Source organism: Sylvia atricapilla, chromosome 6 (genome assembly GCF_009819655.1).
Source record: "Sylvia atricapilla isolate bSylAtr1 chromosome 6, bSylAtr1.pri, whole genome shotgun sequence".
Lineage (NCBI taxonomy): Eukaryota > Metazoa > Chordata > Aves > Passeriformes > Sylviidae > Sylvia > Sylvia atricapilla.
The window spans coordinates 14,516,491-14,543,607 of record NC_089145.1 but is presented as its reverse complement, the minus strand read 5'-3'; the positions used below and the strand labels follow the sequence as shown (position 1 = coordinate 14,543,607).

General features: G+C 40.6%; 1 protein-coding gene across 2 annotated transcripts in view; it reads left to right on the top strand.

Annotated features, from left to right (window-relative positions):
• The window catches only part of PTPN5 (protein tyrosine phosphatase non-receptor type 5), a 75,907-nt gene that overhangs the window by 25,852 nt on the left and 22,938 nt on the right, over window positions 1-27,117 (top strand). The window contains exons 3-7 of one of the 2 annotated variants that reach the window (XM_066320872.1): window positions 16,694-16,875; window positions 17,805-17,924; window positions 19,715-19,798; window positions 23,425-23,663; window positions 26,255-26,444. In XM_066320872.1, the coding sequence (XP_066176969.1) occupies window positions 16,694-16,875; window positions 17,805-17,924; window positions 19,715-19,798; window positions 23,425-23,663; window positions 26,255-26,444 (815 nt within the window). Of the gene's footprint in view, window positions 1-16,660; window positions 16,876-17,804; window positions 17,925-19,714; window positions 19,799-23,424; window positions 23,664-26,254; window positions 26,445-27,117 lie in introns of those variants that run through there. The other variant, XM_066320871.1, reaches the window with a different exon arrangement.

Sequence of the window (27,117 nt, the reverse complement as noted above, 5' to 3'; positions counted from 1 at the left end):
CAAAAACAACTGTGTGGTATTGTCTCACTGTCAGTGTGAAATGTAATCCATATTTTTAAGCTGCTTTTGAAAATGAAACTTAGGCCTGTCTTTTGATGAACAATTAGAGTTATTTCAGCAGAATTAGGGCTCTACCTAGTGAGATTGAGGCTTTTGAAAATTTTCCTAGACCTTTTGAAAAAGGCCTCTTGATGCCCTATTAGGCATGACATACCCACTATCATGTTTCTCTCTAGAAAATGGACTCAAAATCAATGCCTGATTTCTGAAGCTTTATGTTGGAAAATTTTCAGCAAGAGTGCACAGTTGTAATTGGGAAATGGCAATCACCAAAAAAGTTTAATTAGATTTTTTTTTTTTGTTTCAGAGTTTAGAGCAAGATATTTCAGATGAGAGGGAGAGAAGACTCTCTATCTAAATTTTGAGGTTATTTAATACCCAAGAGGAAGGAAGTTTTCAGTGTGCTGTACTTCTTGCATATGCTACCTTGTTTGATTTGAGCTACTGCCAGATGCTGTTTTTAGTCTCTGCTCAGTCCTTCTGTCAGGCTTTTCACACTCCTCCTCCTCCTGTGGGCTTCTCTTCTATGGCCTTGTATTTATTTTCCTTCTTTCCTCTTATCAGATATTCTCTTTTCCATTATTCCCAAACATACACCTTCTTTTGCTATCTGTATTTTATTTTCTCCTTTCTCTGCTTGTTGCTACTAGTCCATTGTCTAGCTTAACTGATGACAGTGGTTTTGTAGGACACATTTTAATGCCATAGAACACACATTTTGTCGGTCAAAAATACTGAAGAGCCTGTTTCAGGTATGTGAGATGCAAATCAGTGCAGAATTGCACACATTGTTACATACTAAATTATATGCTTGCCTCATGGACACTGGTTTGGTGGACTAACTGATTAATTAATGGACAAACTAATATCATTGCTCAAATGAGCAGAAAATCAGCCAGGTAAAACAAAAAACAAGTTGTTTTAGAGAACAGAAGTTAACTGACGCGTCACATGGTCCATACGCAACAGTTTTATAAACTTACTTTTTAAGCTTGTGCTTCAGCAATAGGGACTGTCACAGAAGACAAATTTGACATCCTTTGGAAATCTAATGTTGTCACCATGTCTCAAACCTCTACTGTTTCTGGAAATCATGGTTTCTTGACCTCTGCCTTACTAGTTTGCTGACTGAGGTTTCATGCTTTCCTTATGCCTGCTGGTGTTGTCACCACGGGGAAATGCAAGAAACCTCAACAAACAAAGCACTTCCATAAGGATAGCATTAAGAGGTGAGTAGTTGTGGAGTACCAACCTGAAGAATTAGGGGGTTTAGTGGTGGAACGCTTTCTTCATTTTATCACTGTTTTGTCTTGGGAACTGTGGTGGTCTAGCAAACCACAATGGGAACCTAAGACTTGCTTTGTTTGTGAATCTTCTTGTCTCTTTCTACCTACACATGGTCTCTGATCTTTGTTGAGATCTGAGCCTGCTCTTCATCCACACAAGTAAAACTCTAATAAAACGAGAGAGGAGGGACTGCAAGGATTGAGAAGTTTAAACAACTGATTGAGAACAGGCATTGGCTTGTGCTTGGCTGAAGCAGTCTCCTGACCCTGCTATCTGAGAAGAGTTGTCAAAGAAGAGGTGATCATGGTATGGTGTCTCCCATTAGATTTGTTAGATTTCCAGCTGCAGTGTGTTGCAACAGGAGATTTGGTTGAATGCAACTTGGGAGTTCCCCTTGGCTCTTTCACCACAAGAGAATCTGATTCCAACTGAGATCTGGCTGTGTTGCCAAAAGAGATTCATAGTCAAACATGTTATCGAAAAAATAGAACTGGAAGGGGAATCTGCCTCTGTGAACCTTCCTTCAGAGCATTCAGAGTGGAACTGAGGAGCTTAAACTCTCAGTTTAAGTGGAGAAAGGAGAGATTCAGGCACTCCATGAGAGGAAAATGTAGTTCTTCAACAGAAAAGTTGAGTAAATACTGACAGGTTTGACTCTTTTGCAGTACATTTTCACAACATCTGTCAAGCTTCCTTTAAAAATACCCAGCCAGCTCTGGCTTGACTTTTTCATACTTCCCAGTGAATGGAATTGGCATTTTAATTTCACAAACAAATCTACCAGCTTATTAGATTTATCCACCTGCTCATGCAAATGGCAGTGCAGTAGGTAGAGTTTGTTCTCATGTGTTTTTCATCACAAGTTTTTTGGTTGTCATTCAAGCTTTACAGAGTCTATTCTGCTCAGGCTCCGTGTTCTGCTGTATCCTATATAATTTCATCCTTGGGGTTGCGCCCACTGCTGCAATATGCAGTAGCTCTGGGTTGTTAGGCTGTTGTCCCCATGGGATCTGAATACCCCTTTCCTGTGGGCTGCTGGCTTTCTGTGTGCTGCACCCCTTGCTGTGGCAGCAAGCTGCCGGGATGTGGAACCTACATTGTGGTTCTTTGCACCTACCAAAGAGCTTATCAGGTGTCCTTAATGACATGGATCTGCTGTTGCTTTATTTTCAATTCAGCTGTTTAGCTGAAAGAAAGTGTTATTTAAAAGAGCAATTTCACCTGCAAGTAAATGGCCAAATGAATTATTTTTTACTCCCAACAATAGATGCCATTTGCTATTGATGATTGCCATCATGGCAGGCTTTAAGTGAGAACAAACATACTCCCCCCCTCCAATACACACAAAGCTTTTTTCCTAACAAATTTATTCATTAAGCATATGTTCAAAGACTACAGCTATTACCAGATTTAAATAGAACTATTTTTTCATTGCTTTTCATAGAAAAAAATGCTACAGTGTTGTGAAAAACCTATTAATATTCCAGATTCAATTAACTAACATATTCTATTAAAAGTCCTTTTTACTCAGGTTGTTTAACAATAGGAAAATAAACACTGTGTGTTGGAAGCTGACCTTCAAATGACAGTCCAAAGCTGCTGCTTTTCAGAGTCTTTAGCAGTTTGAATGCCTTTACCTTCCTCTGTGTATGTCAAAATGGTCTGTTACAGAAGTTGATGGAAAGCTGGTTAGACAGTAAGACTTGGCCCCAGCTTCCTTATACAGGCAACATTCCTGCTGAAACAGGTAAAAGTTTCATCTGACCAATTTTGCAACCTTTTGATAAGAGGGAGGGCACTCCTGAAAGACACTAAATGCCTTCCATTTTGTATGCCTTCTGTGGGAGACAAAGATAAATACAGACCTGTTTTTTAGAATGGGTCATTTTTCTTTCTGTCAGGTTTGTGCAGGTGTTCTTAAAATGGCCCTTTGAGCATCCTCTGTGCTCACTAGTACTGATAGGTTCTGAATGTCCTTTGCCAGCACATTGAAGAGCCTGTATTATTTTTCTGTATGGAAAAATGATTTTGCAACTGCTCTAAGGTGAAGCTTCCTTTGTTATTGAGGTTCTTTTCACACACTACTAAAGTGCTACCTCCTATTGGATGCGCATATGGATTTAGGGATGCTATTGTCTGTTCAGCTGATAAGATCATTTCAAGATCTGTGGAGATGAAAGGATGAACTATGATGTTACAGTTATCCCTCAAAAATAGGACTTGATACTGCCCTGCTTACTCTTTTGTCTTTTGTGCCTCTGCTCAGCCTATCTGAAATAGATCACAGGGCTTCTACCTGGGTCATGGATAAAATGTAGCTCTTGCCCATTCTTTTTATGATCTTTCCAACATAATTAATGCTACTGCAGTGATTTGACCTTTGCTGGAGGCCAGGCACCCACCAAAGCCAATCTGTCACCCCCCCAACTCTGAACTGGATAAGGGAGAGAAAATATAACAAGTGGCTGATGAGTTGAGATAAGAACCAGGAGAGAGATCACTCACCATTTACTGTCACAGGCAAGACTCGAGGAAATTAGTTGAATTTATTGCCAATCAAAATCAGAGCAGGATAGTGAGAAGTAAAACAAGTTTTAAAAACACCTTCCTCTTACCCCTCCCTCCTTGGTCTTAACTTCACTCCTGCTCCTCTCTCCTTGAGTCTGCAGGTCCCCTTGCCAGGATCCTGCTCCAACATGGGCTTACCATGGAGTCACAACCTTCTTTTGGGCATCTACCTGCTATGCCATGGGCTCCTCCAGAGGCTGCAGGGGAATCCCAGCTCTGGCACCTCCTGCACTTCCTGCACTGACCCAGGGATCTGCAGGGCTGTCCCTCTCACATACTCTCACTGCCTTTCTTCAACAGCCATGTTGAAGCCATAAGTGGGCCATAAGTTTATTCTCCTTCTTAACCAGATTATCCCAGCAGCATTCCTACCATCTGATGTGTTTGGCCTCAGCATGACTGGCATTAGAACTGTTAGACACTGGGGAAGCTTCTCAAAGAAGCCATCCTTGCAGCCCCCCACACTCTGCTACCAAAACCTTGTTACACAAACCCTTCAGGAAAGGACCAAGCAGTTTTGTTGTACATAATTGGCATTGGGAGATGAGAGGTGCAAACAAAAAAAAATTCTTTTAGTAGAATCTTGAAGTAATGTGGAGGAAGACAGAGGTGGGATGGTTTGGAAGTGCTGCACCGGTCCTTAGAAGCTAAGAATGAGATTTACAAGATTACTCAGTACTTTATTCTTCATATTGAAGTCAAGTGTGGGAGGAGACTTGGTATGAGGTGTTTGGCATCTCCTGTTAATGCAGATGAAGTGTTCTGGATAGCAGGTATTTCTATACAGCTCTGTGGCTGAAATCTTGTTTCCCTTTGGCACATACTGTCACCCACACTTCAGAAAGAGCATCCTAAGGGAAGCAATTGACTACTCATATTCCATAATATGTAATATACACAGCGTGTTTCAACATGGAGACACAACTGTGGAGCAACTAGGAGTCCATAAGAATATGTTTGGTGCCTTTGTGGTGACCTGAATTACAATTGTTATGAAATCAGGAGCTTCTGAAAAGAAAGAAATGCTCCAATCAAGACCTGACGAAACAATGTTTTTTAATAGTCCCAATCTGTGTTGCATAGTTGAGGAGGTAAATTTCTGTCATTTCATCCTCATAGGACAAAATTTTCACCTCATCATGCCTATGATGGTATGCCTTTCATACCTGAAGCAATTGGAGGTTTTAAGTGTGCCTCCTTGGTAGGTGTGCTTCCCCCAGATGCAGCACACCTGCCACCTGCTTCCATGCAACCTCAGATCGTCATCATTTCTGCTATTTGCAAAAAAATCATTTTCTGAATTTGCTGGAGTACAGAATGAAAATCCCTAGGCTATCTGTGATCCCAGTCTGGAGCCAGAAGTAGAAATGCTCTGTTAATGCATGATCCAAAATGGTGCTTGCTTACCACCTTGGTGACCTGTTGATTAATGTCAGCTCCTGCTAGAGTAACTCAGCATGAGGCTGTGTAATGCAAGGTGGAATGGAGCCTTGGAATACGTGAGTCCATGAGAGGTTTGTTTCTTTGGGCTGTTTTGTAGAGTGAATCTTGTGATTGCAGACAAGTGGTGCAAAAATCCGCCCAGAAAAATTGCAAAGCTCATCACCAGCATGTGCTTTTTTGTGTCACCTTTTCCAACAGAGAGATGTAACAACTTGTGCGTGTCTGCTTATCTATCTAGACAAAACATTGCTCAGTGCATGTATCCTCCCTGGGAAGAGGATGAGAAGGCAAGCTGTTGCATCTTTTTAGTTTACTATTTAAGGTTGTGTATCCATGTTGATGAGCACAGTATAGGAACCCAGACAGACTAGAGTCGGGACTATTACCACTTTCTACTTCCCTTGTTCTCTTTTTGTGCTCCTCTGTGTGCTAGGGAGAAGGAGAGCTTGAGACTGTTATTTCTGTGACATTTTAGTAATCTAAGGATGCCTCTAACATGAAGGGACGGCAGTTACAGAGGTAGCAGAGTACTGAACTGGGAACAGTGATGTTTAATTGCACTGAGTTTCCATTAGGGCTTATAATGGTGTAGCCTGGGATGGAAATAGGGCTCTAATAAAGAGATAAAATTGATTTGTTTGTGGATGTCCACATCCTTATCTCTACAAGTGTTTACTTCAAAGCCCAAATTAGAGGATCTGAGTGATACCGTTGTTTTCTGAGGAAGCCAAGCAGTGCAAGCATAGCCTTTTTAAATCCATAAAAGAAAGCAAAATGCTTATACTTGGCATAATACCCTTGGGGCATGTATCAGGTTTGTGGCTGAAGATGATTGTTGAGACTGGTCTTGATATAATTTACTTTGCTCAGGAAAGAGAATGTCTTTGAAATGAACGTGATAGTGGCTTTCCTAAATGGTGGTGGGTTTTTTTTTTGTGAAGCTCTAGGGCATAAGATTTGAGTCACTTAGTAAAGTAGGCTATCCCCAAATGAATGACATCAAAATGTTCAGTTTGAACCTGGCAGGAAGCCAGCAAATCACCCCTCTGTTTCAAGGTGCAAACCCTCATTCACCAGAGCAGAAGGCAGATCTAATACCCATACAATGCCAGGCCAGTCGCTGAGAAGACATTAAAACACACACTGGTATAAGCATTATGACCATAGAAGTTATTAATTTAAAAAAGGAAACATGCCTTTTTTTTTTTTTTTTTTTCAACAATAGCAGTGTGGCAGCACCAATTCAGATTACAGAAGTATGACTAGTAAATGCCTTCAAAAGTGTCCGATATATGAATGTGCTTGTTTCTTTTAGTTGTCAGAGTCACTCTTGTATTGAAGAGGCTGTTTGTCTGGTTCTTAATTATTGTTATTCTTTGATTATACATTCAGGCGTATTTAAGTATATCCTGTAGTTAAAGTGTAAGGGCACAAAAATTGTAATTATGGTTTGGAAGGGGAGAGTTGGTTATCCCATATCAGAGAGTTCAAGCCTGTACATTTCAATCTGCATCTCTGCACTGCTGACAGTTCTCCCTGCCTGTGTTGCCTGTACAAGGCTGATTCATGAGCAGTCTAAGCCTTTATCTTGTTAACTGTGGAATTACAGAGCTGCTTTGTGGGTTTCCATTTTCAGTGTTAAAGGGAGCTTGCAACCTGGGATTAATTTGGGACAACCAATTCCACTGAAAGTCAACTTGTAGTCTGTTTACAAAAGCTCAAGGCAGCTCTCCAACAACCAGGCACTTGAAAATGTTCAGTGAAGAAAACAGCATAGCAAAGAAATCTATTCTTTATTTAAAAAAATTTAAAATTGCATCCAATATTCAATGGTAATCAGATGGACCTTTTGTAAGAGGGTTAAGAAGAAAGGAGAAAAGACAAAATCAAACAAAAGAAGCTTTGAATTGAGCCCTGATTGAGAGATGGCAATTGCTGATTATGTGTGGGTGCAATACAAGTTAATATTCAGTGTCTCTGCCCTCTGAGGGTGTGCATTCAGTTAAGAGCTGTAAATTGACACCACATTTAATATTTTGTTTTGAAGCAAATGCTGCTCTAAGGGCCCTGGCTGCCCTGAGAAATGGCATATCCTTTAACTGTGTGTTTCACAGGACAAAAGGAAAAAGGACAGTGCCTAACAACACATCTTGTGGTTAAGACCGGTAAGCATTAGGAGAGCCCTTAAGAATAACCACTTATATATTTGACTTAGCAGTGGGAGTATGATTGAGATGTGGACAAGGGCATAGCTAGTCTTGCATTGGGAATTAACAATTTCCCCATTATTAGTAGAGAGACACAGCAGTTTGTAATGCATGTAGGACCCTGGCAGTCAGACCCTACAGATGGTGCAGTAGCTCCCATGTACTTCCCATATGGTTGCTTTATCTAACAGTCCCTTACTGCTTCTTATGGCTCCTAGCAGTTCCTCTTTGCTGTCTTTCCAGAGCAGAGAGCCCAAGGATTTTTTTCTTCTTGTTCCCATCCAAGTGAGGCTCACACCTAATTCAGAGCGATGTCAGCTGCAGTATCCTGAGCTGCTTTTCCTAGCAGCTCTGTTCCATGTGAGTTGTTATGGGCTAGAGGCTTCTTGAGAGGATCGGGTAAATTACTTTCTCCCTTACTAGGTGGGTTAGGAATATTATAGAAGTAAATTACCTTCTCTCTTACTAGGTGGGTTGAGGTATATTATAGAGCAGTCAGGACCAGTGTGTATGACCCTAGGTATGAGAGGAGTGCTGTCTGGAACATTTGGTTTCTTACAGAAAGGAAGGGTTTGGTGACAGATCAAGATCAAATGAAGCCCCACAGACTCACTCCCCCAGACTTTAGTAAAACAAAATCTCTAGTGTCAGGTTGCATCTTTCTCCCTCCAGGGATGACTTCGTAAGCCAGCATACTGTCTTTTAAAATTGTTTTGCAAATTTTTTTAATTATTTGGAACAAAAACGATTGTATGGAAGCAGGAGGCTTTGAGAAGATTGTGAGTTTTGCTTTTCTCTTTCCTGTATTTCTTTTACTCTGCCGTTACCATTTTTTCATGAACATTCATATTTCTTGAGCAATACACTCGTGGGGTGGGCAGTGGAAGTTGATCTAGAAAGGCATTTTAGTGCTATGTCACTTCACCCTCTGAGATTGGATTTTGTCTTTGCATTTCAGGTCTGTGGAGCACAAGCAAATTTGCAGAGATTTGCACTAGAATTACTAAAAAGTAAGACTGAACATTAACTAAGAAGAGGTTCTTTATCACAGTGAAAACAGGCTTACTTTTTGAATCATTAATTCTGTTTAATAAAACAAAATCTTTATTTAGCTCCTAACAAGCCCTCTGTTTCTCTGCTAACAGTAGCAGTGGGTTAAACATTACTCTGAAAATTAATCACAGTTGTCCTTGTATAGTCTGAAAGTTAGTTTCAGAAGTGGTTTTTCAGAAATGGATCTCATACGTTAGGAAACTTCAGGGCATTTTGTTTTTTCATTACTTAGACTATGTACTGTCCAAAATTCTAATCACAGAAAAAATACTACCTTGGTAATTTAATAAAAGGTTTATTTCCGTGTGTACAGCCCAAGCAAAGGGTAACCTGGACACACTATAACCATGATAAACGTGTTTCCCACCATTGATAGTAAAGTCCCTTTTCTGTACAAGAATTTACCAGGTAGAAGATGTTAGTTCCTGTTGTGCTTGAGTTTTATGGAACCTGCTATAAAATGGCTAGAATTTTCTCTTCATCTTATTTAATGATGAAAGTTGGAGCTGGTGGACATTTCCAGTGCAGCAACTCCAGCTGAAGATGCCCTTAGGAGCTGGAATCTATCCAGATGATATTTTCACTTATCATTGTGGCACTTCCCTGTGGCAGCCAGACAATTACGACACAGTAGCTGTTGGACTGTTGAAAAAATCACAGCAACTTGAGAGCTCTTCTAAATCACAGCAAAGAGCTGTGTCTGTACCCTGACATTCATAGAACATATCAGCAAGCACATAACATCGGTGACTGATTGGGAATCAGATGAGGTTTGCAGTTTGTTTGATGGCCAGTCTCCTCCTGTTGGAGAAGAGGGGGAGGCAGTTTTTCTTGCAGTCTGGTATTTCTCTTCTCCATCCCTCTCTGGCAGCTTGCAGGCTTGCTTTTATATGTGACCCCATGGCATCATAATAATGGTCCTGGGTGAACACGAACATTTTTTCTGCCTTCACCTCTCTTTCTCTCCTCCCACCCATCCCAGATGAAGTGGCAGGTGGACTGAGTGGGAGCAGTGTGAACTCAATGCAGAGAAAACGTGTGACTCAGCAGTTCAGCAGGGAGCTGCTGAGCGGAAAGGCAGCTATTCTCCTTACACACTCTGGCATCAGGTTGCTGTTCCCCCAGAGATGGGAAAAGGCTCTTTACAGATGGAGATGTGCAGCCCCCCAGCACTGCAAAGGGGCTGCGTGTTCTTTTCAGTAGAACTTATTTCAAGTAGAGAGGAAAGTTTCTTCTTCAAGTTTGTTAGAAATGTTGCCAGTGAAAGAGGAGAAGCATTGGGCTGGAAATACTTTGGTAGACTTCAGTTATCTGCATGACTCGCTCACAGATTTTCTGCATGACTTTCCCTCTTCCTTTCTTTCTCTCTTGATGTGTCTTTCCCTTTTGGTAAACAGAGTTCGGTATAAGCAGCAGCCAGACTCCACCAGCTGAACTTGAGAAGTGCAAGTCTAGAGTACTTTTCCTGGCAAGTGGGTGACACCCTTTTTCCTCTACATTGTCAAAGAACTCCACAGAGAGCCTTGCCTTCCTCAGAGGGAGGCTTCTGGCTTTCCCCATCCTATCAGCCCCTCATGGACAAGTAAGCACAAAGGAAAGTTGAGGACTGTGGGTTATCTGCCACACAAGGGTAAATTAGCCTCACTCACTATTAGGGAGGGGCTATTGCAGTGTCTATCTAAGCAGTTTTGTTATGATAAGAAAGTAGTGGTATTTTATTACCAATTCTGTGTTTGTCTGTCAGAACAGAGGACTGAAGTAGATTTTTCTGTATAGACTAATCAACAGCAAGCAGACAGTGGTTGTACTTACTAAAAGCTCAGTTTTAAAGCTGTAATGTGCATCATTATCACTGAATTTCCCCAACACATGCACACAAAAAAAGTAAGCTGTGGGGTAGTGTCCTCTTGAATCTTCAGAGAGCCTGAAACACTGTCACTGGAGAGCTGTTGAGCAGCTGAGTTCCCCTTGATGGGCATATCAAACCCATGAATGGGTGTGAATGAAATACAAATATTTCCAGTGTGATCTTTTTAGCAAAAATACTCAGCTTTCCCAAATAGAACCCTTGGTTGTTAGAAGTTTCAGTTGTTCCCACAAAGCTATGAATACCTGTAGCCTCAGCTTGTTCTTACAGTCCAGGGTAGATACCCTTAGTGCAAACTAAAAGCGTTATAAATTGTAAGTTGAAATTCATCTCAGATTAAGTAACATAGGAGACTGACACCTGTGTTGCTGGTATGTAGGCTCAGTCTTGGTGAAGTCTTCCATTCCTCTGTAATGTTTCAGAGATGGTAGTTCCAGTTTCTCGGACCTCTTACTTAATTTGATGCTATGTCAGGCTTATTTCTTCATAAGATCTGTTACAGAGAAGAGTTTTAAGTCTGCAGTCCTACACAGGACCACAGCATGGATCTAACTGGCTTCCCATTAGATACCAAAGGGATTTCAGTGTTGATTTGGAGCCTTGCATTATTTAGTGGTAAGTGCAGTGGGATCCATGGGTCTGCCTGGCTTGTTGCTTGTGTTTGAATTAAGCTGTCTGATGCTTTCTGAAGTAGCTCTCAATGTGGTTTTGCATTACAAATGCAAGATCTACCAACCACAAGCTCTTGGCAGCTAAAACTTGGGCTTTATCCAGAATGGAATTGGAGGTACTGAGGAGATTACATGGTTGTAAATCCCCTCTATCTCCAGTCAGTCAGTAGTAGATAGCTGTGGGGTGCATCTGGGGATGGTTTTCTGTAACGGAATTCCTTAGAGATCAAGGACATGATTTATACCTGGAATGAAGCTTGAGCAATTCCAGACTGGGCCCTTTGGCCTGCAGGCTACAGTGATGCAGTTAGAAATTCACAGTTGTGGCGCAACAGAAAATTCACAGTTTATATTAAGGTGCCCTGGGAGGTAATGGGTTTCTAAATGTAGGAGTGTAGTTCTGACACTTTAGCCACCTTAAGACTTAGATAAATAAGTTTTGTTTGCATTCTTTGTATGCCTGTATTTATAAATATGTATGGCCTGTAATTATAAACTATGTGGTAAACCTGTATAATTGGCTGTGAGAAAATAATAAACTGGAGTTCAACATGGTAGCCAGATCGGTTGAGATGTGTCGTTTGCTCTGTCCGACCTCCTATTAATTAGAGTCCCTTGCAACAGTTTTCTTTGCAGCTTTTAATCTGGATACTTTTGAGGCCTAGATGCTTTACTCCTGAGCAGTGTTTTACTCAGCCATTTGGAAAACAGAAATGCATTGAACTCTTGTAAACAGAGCAGGTCAGGGATCAAGCAGAGTAGCAGTTGTCATGATCAGAAAGGTAAAAGAAAAGAATAAGGGGGAAGCTATCATCCCCAGTTTTCAATACAGATCATTATATCTTTAGTGTAAATTTTCAACATAACTTATCAGAGGAGTCAGGAGTGCAGACAGAATCAGAAGAAACAGGCTTTCCTTGGCAGTGAATTTTACCTGTGTGTAAACAGTCATGATGCAGCTTCTGTCATGTTTACTATTTAATAAATGAGGTTGCTGTTCATAAAGAAGTTTAGTAGAGGTTTCAGAGTAAAGTGACTCACTAGTTGGTTTCCCACAGAGTGAAGAACATAAATACACAGGTTGTGTTTTCCATTCAAGTATGAGAGGTCCCCCTCTACATACCCACCTCTTCCCATACCACTGCAGTGCAACAGAAAGCTAATTATTCAGTTTCCATCTTTATCGTGCTGCAGTGGCAACCAAAATAGAGATAGGTACTGGCTAAGAAAACATTCTCCTAAAGCTCCATTCTTTGGATAGACAGGCTTTTACCCTCCAGCACAAGCTGCCTCTTGTTCATGTGCACTCTGAGGCAGCTCATTCAGCTTTGATGTGTCTTTCCACCACCTGGACTTGCCGGCAATCAGCATGTCTTATGATGTGTGTATTTAACAAGGTCTTGACCACATCTGTGAACTATGATGCAATGGCTATGTCCTGTGTGCAGTTGAGGTGCATGCTAAAATTCTTCTCAGGCGTGAACTGAGACCCATCTTAATAGTGTACTTTCATCTACTGTTCTTTCATCAGTAGCAGTTCTTCCTAGCAGTTAGATGAAAAGTAGAGGCAGAGATCTCAGTAGGCAGTTGCATTTGGACATCTGAAGATGCAGATGCCATAAATCGACATATGACTCTGGTCTGCAGTGTTGGTAGTCTTTATGGATGTGAAGTATTGCTGGCATGTTCATATTTTGTCATGCTCCACACTCTGTGGTCCATTCCTACAAATTCTCACCACACATGGCCATCATAAGGATGTGGACAGGTTCAGAGGGGCATGTACCTCGGTACAGCTAAAACAATTAGAGGCAATGCAGCCAAGATGCTGTGGTGTGTTGGCTGCTGCAGCTGAGACTTGGCAGAACATGTGAGACCCCTTTTGCCATCCTGTCATGTGTGTCTGGAAGGTAGAATCCACCACTAACAAAATTTGTATTTCCCAGTGAAGAGGCAGTACCATCCAACCCAGAAGCGTAATTCCCACAGGGACAGTGTGATGGATGTACATAAATGTCTAATAACTGTATGAGCACTGTCTTTTCATTGCTTGGGTGCATTTTCTTTCCAATATGATAACAGTTTTGTTGAGAAACAAGTCTTTCTCTCAAAAATACATTGTTAAATTAAGTCTGCCAATGGAGCTGTGCCAATTCCTTGAGCATTAGCACCCATGCACAAGAGAGGACACAAGTTCCTTTTAAAATGTTAACTTCATTAGGAAATACAGCCAGGATGTAAAGTTCTGAGGGGTTGTTTTTTGTTTTGTTTTTCTCTGAAGGCTTCAAGTATGAATCAGTTAAGTTACAGAGCTGCTAATGTCTCACCCACAGCAGGATTTGATGGGATCGTGGCATGTTTGTTACTGTAAGGCTTTGTTGGCTTGCTTATTACTGCTACAATGCCTTTTAGTGTTTCAGCTAAGACTAATACTCTAAGCACTTGTTTTTCTGAGAGTTATATAGGTGTTTTTTCATTCTTCTGCCTGTTATGTACCCACGTATGAAGTCAGTAAAAAAAAAAAAAAAAAAAAAAAGGGAGATACAGGGAGGTTAAAATGGGCATTGCCAGAGTTACAGAAGCCATCTTTTACATCCTGAGTGAAGAAAGATGTTTCCCTATATATATTATTCCATAATACGATAATATGCAGTGCTGTGCTGTGTATTTTTGGCAGCTTGTTTTGGTGGCAGTGCTTCAGGGAAGAACACAGGATGAATGGATCCCTGGCATGATCCAGAAAGTGCTTTTCCCTCAACAGCAAGGATGACTTTAAGTTTATGGTGCTGTTTTGAAATTTCAACTCACTTTCACAAGCCATATATCTGCTACAGATGTCAGAGACCTTTTAATTCTTCTGCCAAAGGTGCTTTTTTTTTTTTCCCCCTAACAAATGTAGTCTTGTGCCAAAGCAGAGGTACTCGTGGAACTTGAATCCCCATCTCCATGATGCAGGAAATGAGAGAGCTTTCACATGGGCGCTACATTTCACCGTCAGTCAAATCACTAGCAGGGGAGAGGCATCATTCCTGGATGCAGTCTTGCTTGCCAGCTCTCTCTAGACCTTCACATTCACCTTGACACAAGAAAGCTTCACTGGTGTTTCACTCATGACCTCATCTGCAACTGAAGGGATCCTCAGCCCATTAGGGCAAACAGTACAGGAATATAGGATTGGAAGATGACGTGTGAGTGCTAATTGAAGTGTTGTTTAAACCTGGCATAGTTAAATCAATAGAGAACCCGAGGTGGGCATCATTATATTTGTTAGAATCTAATCTTTTGGGATTTGTAGGAGAAAATTTTTGAGACACTAGACCTTCTCTTTGTATATCCAAGACATCTGTCTGCTTATTTATATGTATGGATTCAGCCAGTTCTCCATTATTTTAGTTCTTACACCTTTTGCTTTCTGTTGTGCGAGTGAAAATGCCTCTTGATAACTGTCAATTCAATACAGTTGGAATCCTGGGCTCCCAGGTACACAGTCCAGGTCTCTACCTTATGCAGTGAAAATAATTGAAAGTGAGAGTGGTCTATTGTCCTTCATATGAGGCAGTTCTAAGAAGGAGAATGTGATCCCTGCTATTGTACAGGTGTTACTAGACAACACTGGAATTCCAGGAGTTGGACTTCTGGGCTGTGGAGAGGCACAGATTCCCATGGTTACAGACACAGAAGAGTGCCCTAACTTTGACATCTTTGTTCCAGAAGATGCAGTTAAGTGGCCTTCACATCGTTGTGAAGGGGTTACATTACAGTCAGGGGTTTGTTTCCAATCAGCAATGACCTTGTAAAATCTCAGGCTGGTACAAGTATGAAACAAAGGAATGCTGTTTACCTGCTACATAAGGCAGCACCTTTGGTCAGTTAAAAAAGCAAAGTTCTGAAACATGAAATATTATGACTTATAAAAACCAGCTGAAAGCTGAGCGTGAAATCTGCATTCCTTGGCTTCTTGCATTCCTTGGTCTGGTTGTCTTCACAATGTTATTTTAGTTTTGTACCGTGTATATTTTATCTTGAGATTTGGGGAGGAGTATGTAAGACAGGAAATCATTGGAACCTGGAAAAACAGTAAATACGTTCATTAATCATTCTTAGGGACAGAGGTGCATTGTTTAATGCAGATAAAGGAAAAGTAGAACTTAAACTATGCTTAGTGAAAATGCAAGGTTAGAGACTTAAGGAGCAAACAATAATAAACTAGGAAAATAGATATTTTTGAAGCTTGAGATCTCAGCCACAGGTGCATGTCTCTCTGTGAGGATGACAAAAATAGTTCCTGACACGAAGATTCTGTCCCTGCTAAATTTCAAAATCCTGTTCCAAAACACAAAACATAAACATCCCACAAAAATAGCAGGAAAATTGGCAATCATTAACAAGTATTTTCCTCTCAATTGTTGGTCAAATCTAGTGAGACAATCAGCAGTTTAGAAGCTTGTAAATTTTCAACTTTAAGGACTGAGAGGTAGATTTCCCATAATAGCTGCCATTTAAAAAATGGCTTCAAAAGATTAATTCTTACTATGGCCAATCCTCAGCTGATACAGAGATATATTTCATTTGCCTGATTAGAGCTGTGGCTAGTTAATGGGTGCTTATCTGACTTAGTTATTATTGTGCGACTCTTAGAGAAATGTTTGCTGAGAGGAACGTTTTATAGAAACCAGACCTCAACAAACCACGTAAGGACCAATGGTGTGGCCTTTCCCTGAGACACAGGAGACTGGTTTAGGCTAAAGCCTACAGTGTTGTACACAAGGGCAGCCTTGGGGCAGTCCTCAAGGTTGTAAGTCAGTAATACTTACACCCAATTATTCTGATCTTTCACTCCTTCTCACTTGTAAAGGAATTTATCTCTACACAGCCTCCGTTCAAAATACTGTTACTGAGGGAATAGCCACACCAGTGGTTATTTCCACTGAGCAGAAGAGCATTGCAACATTATTAAATAGCTCTTGAGTATGAATTCATCCAAGAAGTAGGTTATTGGAATAAAGTCTCTTTTATTAGTGCCTTAGGACACTCAGTCAAAATCCAGAGTCCTCGAGCACTATTCAGACACGTAGCATGAAACAGTCTCTACCTCAGAAATTTATAATCAGATTAGACAAAGCAGACAAATAAAAGAAATAGAGAAATTGAGATAGAAGAGGCAAATTGGGCTCTCTGCCATCATGTAGCTGGGAAGTGTGTAGCTAGGCAATAGCTCAGGTAGCTTCTTTTAAAAAGTAAAAATGAAAAAAGTGCAGCAATGTAAATGAGAATTTGTTAACAACAAAGCTCAGAATCTGCACCTCCGGAAAGAAAGGGAAAATAATTTATCCGCCCACACTCACTTTTTTTTCTGATGAAGGCAGGTGAATAAAGCTGCACTAATAGAGTGTGACTCTCACAATCCTGAGCTGCGCTTGCTGAGGCGGAACTGAGAGGTAACCATTGTCTCCAGGAAAACAATAGCCCTGCAGCCCCCGCGGTGCCTGCAGGGTCACATCCCATTCATCCCCTGCACGTGTCGTTTTCACGTGAAGGTTGTTCCCGTCCAGCTGCTATGGAGTCAGTGGATGAAGCTGAAGGACGGCAAGGAGAGCTGAACAGGAAGGAGCAGCCCCTGAAAGCCTCCCAGAAAACAGCAGTGCTCGGTTGGCCTCCCCGGTGGAATGGATTAATACCTGGAGACAACATGTATCTGTTTGTCCTCTCACAGATACTGGTAAGGCAGCTTGCCATGGCTTTGGAATGCTGGGACCCTTCTTTTAGGCTGTGCTGGCTTGGGAGGTTTCCCCATTCACTGTAGATGTAGCAGTGGGAATAGGTGCAGTCCTCATTTCTGCAGCCACTCTCACGGCTTTGCCTTGAGAACAGCCCCTGCCTTTTGATGTCCCTGACTCCCATCCTGTTTCCTGCTGCTCTGCAAATGCTTCCTTTGCCAAATGACCAATATCCCACCAAAAATACATTTTCTGTAGCTGATATGGATGGGGGTAGAGATACATGTTGTCAACAAGTGGAGCAGGAGGTGTATTCTTTAAAGCTATGGTGTGCCCTTCACAGCTGGGGATGAGGTTGTACCTCTCTGTGAGAGTGCTGAATATAAAGTGATTGCTTTTGTAATTTGTTAACTGTGGCATGTGCAACACCCTTAAAGGGTTCAAATGAAAAGTTTCCATATGTGTATGTTTGTGTGTATGTATTTATAGTGATGCGTATATGAAACATGGCCATTTGTGAGAGCTTTGAGAGAGGCCTTTTAAGAGTCTTTTGTTACCATCCTAAGTTCATGGAATTACTAGTTTTGATCTAAAAGTAGTAATCTTGAAAGTTCAGAAGCCAGAAGAACCTGTTGCTCTTCCAGTGTCGCTCCCCTTGCTGTTTCTGGGCAGCCCTTTCTCTAGTGAGAGTTGAAGGGAGCCTGTGTAACTCAGTGATGCACATCTAATTAATAGTGGCTGAGCTTGGAGCCTTCAGTCTTTTTATTCCTGTTAAGCTACAGCCTAGAAAATACCTGACTTCTTAAAGCAAAAGCGATAATCAACATGAAATCAATGCTAACTAAATTAGTTAATTATGCAGTCTTGAAATGAAAATGAATGTGTGCATAATGAGAGATGGTAATTACATCTTTTCTGATTGATTGCACAGCTTCTCTGCATGATGCTGTGGTACAGCACTTACGGGACCATCCCAGCAGCTCAGAATGCCTTCGACCTGCTCTCTTACTTGCTTACCCCATTTAAACAGGTTTTTTCAGATCAAGGGGAGGTAAGTCCCTGTGCTCCTCTCTGGTTGTATAGTTGAAGTCAATAGCCTTGGGTGGCTTCTAATATCTCTTCTGATAAGTATAATATGCATGTATTTTATGTGTACTTCCTGAAATGGTAGAAGAGCTTTCTGAAAGCAGATGAATATTTTATCTTTGAGATATTAGGCTGAGTTTTTGGCTATGATGTTAAGCCAGCACAGCAGATTTTTTTGTTATGTGCAAATTATTGCAAATGAAACAAAGCAATAAGAAGTCATCTCATTAAGGTTTAGCCTACAGTCAAGGGAGAGCTGGAACTTCATTTTTTTAGGATGAATAGAAGCTTAAATTCTGGAAGAATGGATCCCATATAAAAGGCACAAATCACACCATAGTCTCAAAATTTTTTTTTTTTGTTGGGTGTTTAGAACACATCTGTGTGCAGGAAATGTATTTCAAGTGTACTAGGTGCACAGATTCAATTATATCTACAGAGCTACCCCGGTAAAATTGCTTAGCTTCTCACCATGACATGATGACATGTATACCAGAATGATTCATCTGATAAATTACTGGTAATTATACCCAGTGCAGATTTTTCTAGTGTGGACAGAACCTTAATTAAGTGGTGAACAGCTACTTTCCAAAAATCTGATGAAATATATTTGCTATCAGAATGCTTAGATCCATGGTACATAATCTTTGAGGCAGAGGCTTTGCAGTGCTAATAGAAAATCTGATTCAGTGCCTCTTGTGATTGAAGTACAGTGGAGACTGTTTTCTCAGTGTTTGTGAGCTGCATGTCACCTGCCCTTTTGGGGTTTTTTGAAAGTAGCACATTTTCTTTGCCTTTTTGCAGTTGTCTTTATTATGCATAGAGCTCTTCACAGACTGTTGCCTGTGTCTTATTTGCAGTGGCTCAATCATTAACAATTTGTTGTTCCTTACACAAAATCACTGATTTGTATAATTTTGACTTACAAAAATTGTCTTTCACGGAGGAAACTGATTCCTAGAATGCACCACAAGAACACCCCAAGTATGACTCTGTGCAGATGTTCATGCGTATGTTTGAGGACTGTTTATTATAGCACTATTTATTGTGCAGATTTACACTTGAAAACAGTATAGGCAGAGAAATCTTGTGATGTTAAAATAAGCAAATGGAAGCTCTTAACTCCAAACTTCTCATTAGCTGTACTGGTAGGAGAAAAACAGTAAAATTCCTTGCTCACTGAAGCCCATTAGAACTGAATTTGCTACCGACTACAGAGAATAGGCTGAACTATAGACTACTATAAAATAACATCAAAATTAATCCCACTGCCAATGGTGTGAATTAACCTGATGATATTTCACTGAATGTGTAGGAAACACAGAAAACTCCTCTGTGGCTGGGTTCTACCTAAGGATCCCCAAATGCAGGGATAGTCCTGAACTTTGTTTGAAGCTCTTTGCCGCAGTATAAAATCACACTGACTGTAGCAATGAAGAGTTGGTCCAGTCTGGAAAATTGGATTGCGGATTCAGATCTAGACTTTGGCAAAGCATGAGGGTAGGAAGTAGAACTCCTTTTTGCCTTCACAGTGAAATCCAGGGTTTAGACCTTAGATTTAGAGATGGTTTCAGTTTCAGTCTTCTATAAAGCCTGGCATTTTTTTGGTGGCAATGGCAGGTTTTCCACAGGTGAGTATGATACCAGTAAATCTTCATGGGAAATAGTATACACTTGGCCAAGAACATGCATGCAGACACTGTAGTGTGCCCCTAAAATACTTCATGAATCATTGTCTCTTCTGTTGTTCCACAGAGTCTGACTACAGTTGGGAGTGTTGTGGTATCGTACATCCTGCTGTCTTTGGCTTCTCTAGGACTGCTATTTGTAGGATCTCTGGTAAGTTATGATACAGCACAAACAATATTCATGCCCTTATCCAGTGAGTGTTTACAAGAGATCTTATTTAATGAAAGTGGTTGGTGTTATGCTCAAGTTGATTGTAAAGCTTCTGGAGCTGTTTCTGTATAATTATCTGCTTGCTTTATGTAGAGGAATTAGCCTTACTCAGTTTCTTGATGAATTGGTGATTGCACTGAAGTAGAACGGTATATATATATAAAAATGGTTTTCATTTTTTCCATCCACAGATGGGCAAACTATTTGCACTGAAGTAGAAGGGATGTGGTCCATTAACAGGACCATCATCCATTGATTTCAATGGCAGAAGGAGCTGTTCCAGAGTGCCACTGTTCTTCTGAATGTGAAGTCCTGTTAGATGTAGGCCAAGACCCCAGCTGCAGAACCAGCTTAAGTGGCATGACTACAATTAATCTAGTTATCTATCAGCTGGTGGGGAGCAGCAGTGTGTTGTGTTTCTCCATGGATTCTGGCTCAAAGTTGTGTGGTATCTGGGAGAGCTATGGAGAACGCTGTCTTGTCAGGGAGCTCTAACTGGACGTAGCTTTTCAAACCTCTCTATGATGTTCTCTTAGGGTGGAATACTGAACATGCAGGCAGAGCATCACCTCCTGTCCTTCCAAAAGTGCACCCCAGGTAGCTCAGGAATTTGAAGATGTGCTATGCACATGCTGTTTGAATGACCGACAGCACAATGAAATGCATCCCAGAATCATGGGATTGTAGGTGGGCAGAGAGTGCTAGTCTAACATCCTGCTTGGTGCAGGGCTGCTGCCAGCACTTGATCAAGTCAGCCTTGAATTTTTCCACACAGGTTTTGAAAACCTTCAGGGAAGGAAGGCTTTTATCATTTCATCAAGATTTTTATCACAACTGCATGGCATTTTTAGGGAAGAGTTTTTTCCTAGTTTCTCATCTGAATTTAACAAATGTAAATGTCTGAGCTGACTTTCTGCAGGCTTGTGGCCATTGTCCCTTGTGGTATCAGCTGACACTACCAAGAAGTGTCTGGCTGCATCTCTGGAGCACTCCTTCAAGTAGTTGCAGGCCACTGTTAGACCACTGCAGCCTCCTCTTTGCAAGGCTGAACAAGCCCAATTCCCTCTGCATTTCTCCTGTACTCTAGACCCTTGACCTCCTTTGGAACCCTCTATTGAGACCACTCCAGTTTTTCCATATCTGTCTTAGACTGGGGGGACTAAATTATAGACAGTATTAAAGGTGCAGCTCTGTCAGTGTCTAGAAGAGGGGAATACCTCCTTTGATTTGCTGGCCACACTCCCTGCCAGGAAGTAATGTTATATTATATGCCATGGTTAAGTTCACTCAGAGGCAGCACAGTGGAAAAATCTTCTGCTTAATGTGTCAGGAAAATGGACTTTTAAAAACCATTCACAAGGCAAAGTAATTATAGTTAATGCCTCCATTATTGTGATCATTGATGTAGACAAGGAAGTTAGTGAGGTTTATGCAATTTTCTGGGTTTTTTGATGCTTCTGTACCTTATCCAGATTATTTTTGAGGACAAAATTAAACTTTTGGTAATTCTGTAATTGCAAATATTAAAGAAAAAGACACCGAAGAATTGTGAAGAACTATATGAATTCCAGATAAATTTGCAGCAAAACATTCTAGGCTGAAAATCTGAATAGTAGGAGTGTGATTTTTTGCATATTCAGCTATTTCAATGGATGAAAGCATTTATTGCTGACCTGTTCTTAGCACAGAAGGTGAAGTGAAAGCTCTCCATGGGCAAAAATTCTGATCTCTCTTTGGACAGCTTTGCATGTCAACTCCTTGCAAGTGAACATGAATACCACTATAGACTAACATAGACTTGGCCCATTTTTGTGTTGGTTAAAATTTGTGTATATAAAAACATTTTCTAACAGTTTCCATGTTGGCAAGTTTGCACTGGTTTGTATTCCTGTGGTCTGTGCTAAGAATTTTGTAGCTAGAGTAAAGGCACAAATGTCACTTTGTGTCACCCTGCTCTCTGGATAAATCACTGGGCCACAGAGTATAAGAAGTGTTCTGTGAGTTCTGACCAATGGTCCATCTTGCCCAGTATGTTCTCTCTAATATGGACATCAGGAAGGAGAGACAGTTTAGAGAGAATACATGAGCCTTGTCCCTTCCTGCCTACCTGTCGCCTTCTTCTCAGATATCTGAGGTCATGCTGCTTTGCAATTTGCAAATTTGAAAATATCTGCTTTTATCAGTATTTGAGGAATAAGGTATAACATAGTCATTGGCAGAACATTGAAAATGGTGATTGAACCAGACAGGGTTTCTACAATCCCAGCCTGGTGGACAGATTGTTGCATGAAAACAGTTTTCTTTTTTTTCCCCTTTGTCTCAACTGAGTGATCTTTCTCCCTCTCTACTTAAAACTGATTTTAAGCAATGTGCTAGAAGATGACCTTGAAGGGATCTTTTCCTTTGAGGGGTGCCTTTATGACCAAGCCTTTCTTTCCCAGTGTTCAAATTGACACTGTCCTGCATGACAGCTTAATGTGCTTTAGTAGCCTAGGAAGAGAAATTTGACCTTTTTTAGTGGCACTTTTTAAAATTCAACTGCTAACTTAAAAGCCATGTAAGAAAAGGACAGAAGAGGATTTTACTCTAAAAAATAAGATCTGTTCTTAGTCTCAAAAGGATGCATGACAAAGCAGTATAGTTTGTATGGTATTAGCCTGAGTGATTCTACTCCTAGTTCTGTGCTAGATGGATGAAGTTGGTCTAGGATTTCAGATCCTGGAATTCAGAGGTGGACTTGAAATTTTTAACTGAAATCTCTGTGGAGGATTTGAAGTGTATTGATCTGATTTGCAAATCATCTAGTCTATCACAGCATCTGTTCAAACTGATATGATGTGCAAATTTTTTAGGTTCATGTAATTTCAAATCTTGTTAATTTGTAATATAAACTTTCCTATTGCACTTGTGTCTCAGAACTTTGCAGGATTCATTAATTAATGTTTATACCATATTCAAATCAATAATTAGATTATAACACAGTCTCTTTGCTCCTGGCCAAAAACTGATATGGGCATTCTGAGCCTCAGGATCAGGTACGTCAAAATAGAGGTCTCATCAAAAAAATGATGGGTTTGTGCATAAATCCGGGGTACAGTGCCTGGTTATTAAAGGTATTCAGATCAATTATATTAACTTAAGACAGCTATATGTAAATTTCAAATGGAAAGCCATTAAATCAGGAGAGGTATGATTTGTAGCATACTATAGTGGATTTTTGTTTTGTAAACAAGCCTGGGAAGGATAAGAAAGTGAACAAAAGGACAGTAGTATCACGTTGGCTTGCATATGATGGTCACAAGCACATTCCACTTCCACTGTATCCCTGAGTTAAGCCTGGCCAGCTCTGTGGAAACCTCTGTGGCTGAAAGCAGGTTTGAATGGGTAGATGTGAATCCTTGTAACACGCAACACAAAGCTGCTCCTGCATGGAACATTCCTGTTCTCTTCAGTACTCTCCAATTCTAATACAGATAGCTGGGATGCTACCCTAAAGACCCATGCCCTGGGCTGTATGGAAGGGCTGGCTACAAGCAGAAGCTTTTTAAAATGTTTGTTTCCTCCAGTTTTGGCACCTCCTCAGAGCCCAACCAGACCCCCCGTTTCCGCTGCAAGAGGACAGACGCCAGTCTGTGAGCCGGCAGCCTTCCTTCACCTACTCAGAGTGGACAGAGGATAAAAATGAGGATGACTTCCTAGATTTGGATCCTGTCCCAGAGACTCCAGTCTTCGACTGTGTAATGGACATTAAAGCGGAGACAGACCCAGCTACTCTAACGGTTAAATCCGTGGGCTTGCAAGAAAGGTAGGGTAGATGTGACCAACAGATCTGCTCTCAGTTTTGTGGGTTTAGGAGTTCTGTGCCTAGTAGGAAGTTTTATTGTCCTTGTGAATGTCACTTTCAAATGTGGTTCTGAAGTCAAGCACCTGTTTTATTTCCTGTTTTCAGTCCAGTCATAAATGCAAGCATGTTAGGTGAACAGCACACAGTTTCTGGACAATTGTCAACAAGTGCTGTTCTAAAGCATCATTTCTTTCCATTAAATACATCTATTTGTGTTTGATCAGTCTCTCACCATTCATCAAGACAGCAACTGCATTGCATGAAATCCCCTATAGAGCAGTGAAAACTTTTCCCTCTGAAAGAGGTGGGTCTTGATTTTTTTTTTTTTTCCCCTGTCACTTCTACTTGAGGACTATCTTTTCTCCAAAAGCAAACCACAGAAAGAGTGTCAAGTCTTTGGTATTCCTCATATTAATGAGTTAATCCAGAAGTAAATTAATTTGATTCAAATGAACTTTGGGGTGAGCTGGTGTTCATTGCTTGAGCCATAAAGGCAGCCTCAAAAGGAGTTTCTCAGGCAAGTCATGAGCTTTTCAGAGAGGCTGACAGCTCAGAAAGGACAGTTTCAAGACTAAAGGAAAATCTTTTTCTGTTTTGTGTCCTTTCAGTTGTCTTAATGAAATAGAACAAATATATCTTGATGATAGAATTCCTGTGAAGAAATTCTGCTAAAGTGACGATGTTATGAATAAGAATGAAGTTACTGAAGGGCCCAGCATAGCAAAGTGTCACCTTTCTTTATTTCTCAGTTTTCAAGCTTAATTGGAGTGCTAACCATAGTTAATTCTCATCTCTAAAGCTCAAAACAAAGGATAGAACTTAGATTTTTAGGAACACAATGCTGATTTCCCAAAGCTCCTCAGGAAATAGTAAAAGGGAGTGTTAGAGAAGAGCCTTTCAATTTGCACTCTTATGGGTTTAGAATGTTTTTTCTCGCTTTATGGTTTGTTATAACATTGTTCTAAAATCTTATACCTTTATATGAGATCATAGTAACTGCTGGGGCTTGTCCCTGAAGCTGCTGCTTTGTTGGTTTTTCATTATACAAGACAAGATAGGGCTTGAAATATGTGAGTCATTTGTGTTCTTCACTATCCCTGATTTCATTCAATTTCTGTCACTTTAAGATGCAACATTTCTCCTCAGGTGACTGCTAGCCTACACGAAAGGTACTCACTGTATCAAGAGAATTGGGGAGTATCACTTGGGGAATAATCAGTTGGTTAAAGCAATGAATTAGGAAGGAAAACCTGTCAAATAACTAGAAGTGGAAGAACGAAAGCAATTGCTTGAAGTTCTCAAACTAGGTACAATGTGAACAGTTAAGCCAGAGGCTTGTTTTGAACATACACATATCCTGGAGAAGACAGACATCGGTGCAGGTTTGAGCTGTGCCCTGGCAAACTTCTTTTGCATTACACATTGGTCACTTTTCCTTTGTTTGGTGTTGTGTTAAATTACCTACCTGTGCCTCTTTGGCATCCGTTTTTTAACCACCTATGCAATTAAGAGTGCACAGCAGCTAAATTCAAACATCACTGAAGAAGAAATAATCTCATTCCCCCATGCTGAAGAACTTATTAATGTAGGTAGCCTCTTCTACCTTGAAAGAACCAAAAGCAATCCTTGTCAAATGCATCTGTTTTGGGGAAGAAACATGGCAGCTGTTTAATAGCACACAGGAGGGTAAGGTGAAATCCTTTGCAAGGTGTCACTAAAGATTCCATGTCTGCTGCTAGTGGCATTTTCTCATGGCTGTGAATCATAGTAGGAAGCTGGCTGTAAATTATTTTGGACAAGCTCCTGAGTCCAGGAAAGGGCTGTGATCCAAGTGATGACTTCTGTCCTCTCTGTGAGTTGGTCGTGCCTGTGTGCTTACATGGTCTTTAATAGCTCTTGCACACACGTTCTAGCTAAATTTTTCTGGTTGCAATCCATCAAAAATAGATTTACTGTGTGGATGTACAGAATCTTTACCTAGTAATCATTGTATTGTGTGGCTTTATTATTATGTTAAAGATATTTAAATATAGATTTGCTGATGGCGTTTGAATCTTACTTTTATCTGTCGTATGTGAGACTAACAGATGGTCAGAAGTGCTTTAAAACTTTATTCATAGTAGACATTTTGACTTCTTTGGTTTGTTGTGTGGCTAAATAATACTAAAAATTCTACACTCAACAGTATCTCTGTTTATAATGTAACTGTTTACTAAAGTGTTGGGAGCTTCATTTTACCCTTCTTATGATGTACAGTTGTGGAAAGAACATTTTTCAGATAGAAAAGTTATTCTGCAGTGGCTGGCTTTTTGTGTCTTTATTAAATAAAGTTGAGCTGGTAGTTTACCCCAAGATCTTACCTCAGAGATGTTTCAGTGTACAAAAGTCATCTTCTGGTCCTGTCCACACAAGAAGCATCACCCATATTCTTACAGGTAATGACCATGGTGTCCCCATCAGAACCAGCTGAGTGGTTTCCTAAAGCTGTTTATCTGTCATTGCTGGCAGTGGTGGGTCTGTTGTAAGCGAACTTTGACTGCTCTGTTTTGCAGGCGAGGTTCAAATGTTTCGCTCACACTGGATATGTGCACCCCAGGCTGCTCTGAGCAAGGCTTTGGCTATGTCATGTCCCCAAGGGAGCAGTCAGCCCGAGAATACCTCCAGACAGCATCGAACATCCTGACTGAAGAGGAGCTGCACAAGAAAGCACTGGATCCTTTCATACTGCAGGCAGAGTTCTTTGTGAGTGTCTGACCCCTCTTTTATAGGAGCATCAATAAGAATGGGATGCTGTCCCTCCATAGAAGACCTTGGTGTTATTTTCTGCCAGTCTAAAAGTAGTACATGCAAACTCCACTTCTGTCAGTGAAGCATGTAATGCAATTCCCAAATTTATCATTCCTTTAAATTACAATGTCTGAAAGCTTTCAATGATATTGTCACTTAAAAACTAGAGAATTGGTTCTGGCAAAAACAACAAGTCTGTTTCACAAGATTTTGGTTTTTTGGGGGGTTTTTTTGCTGATTTATATTACCTTTTTAACAACAACAACAAAATAATCACTGGTGTTCAGAAGAAAAGTCACATTTGCTATATGCATAACTTTGTGAAATGTGCCTGGAGTTGCCCTAGGGATGAAATTAGTCCTAATCTATCCTCTTTGCTGTTGAATGCTTAATGTGGAGCTGCTTTTCAAATCTAAATCTTCACTGGTTAACCTGAAACACAGTGTGGTTCTGTCATTCAGCAGGATATGTAGAAAATATGTATTTCTGGGGGTGTTTTTCTGCATAAAAATAATTTACTAGTTGTAAAATACTCAAGTTAATACTGCCACATCAAATATTCTCTTAAGCATGAAATCTCAGCAGAGCAGGAGGAAGATTGTTTTGCAACGTTACAGCCCTTTCAGCC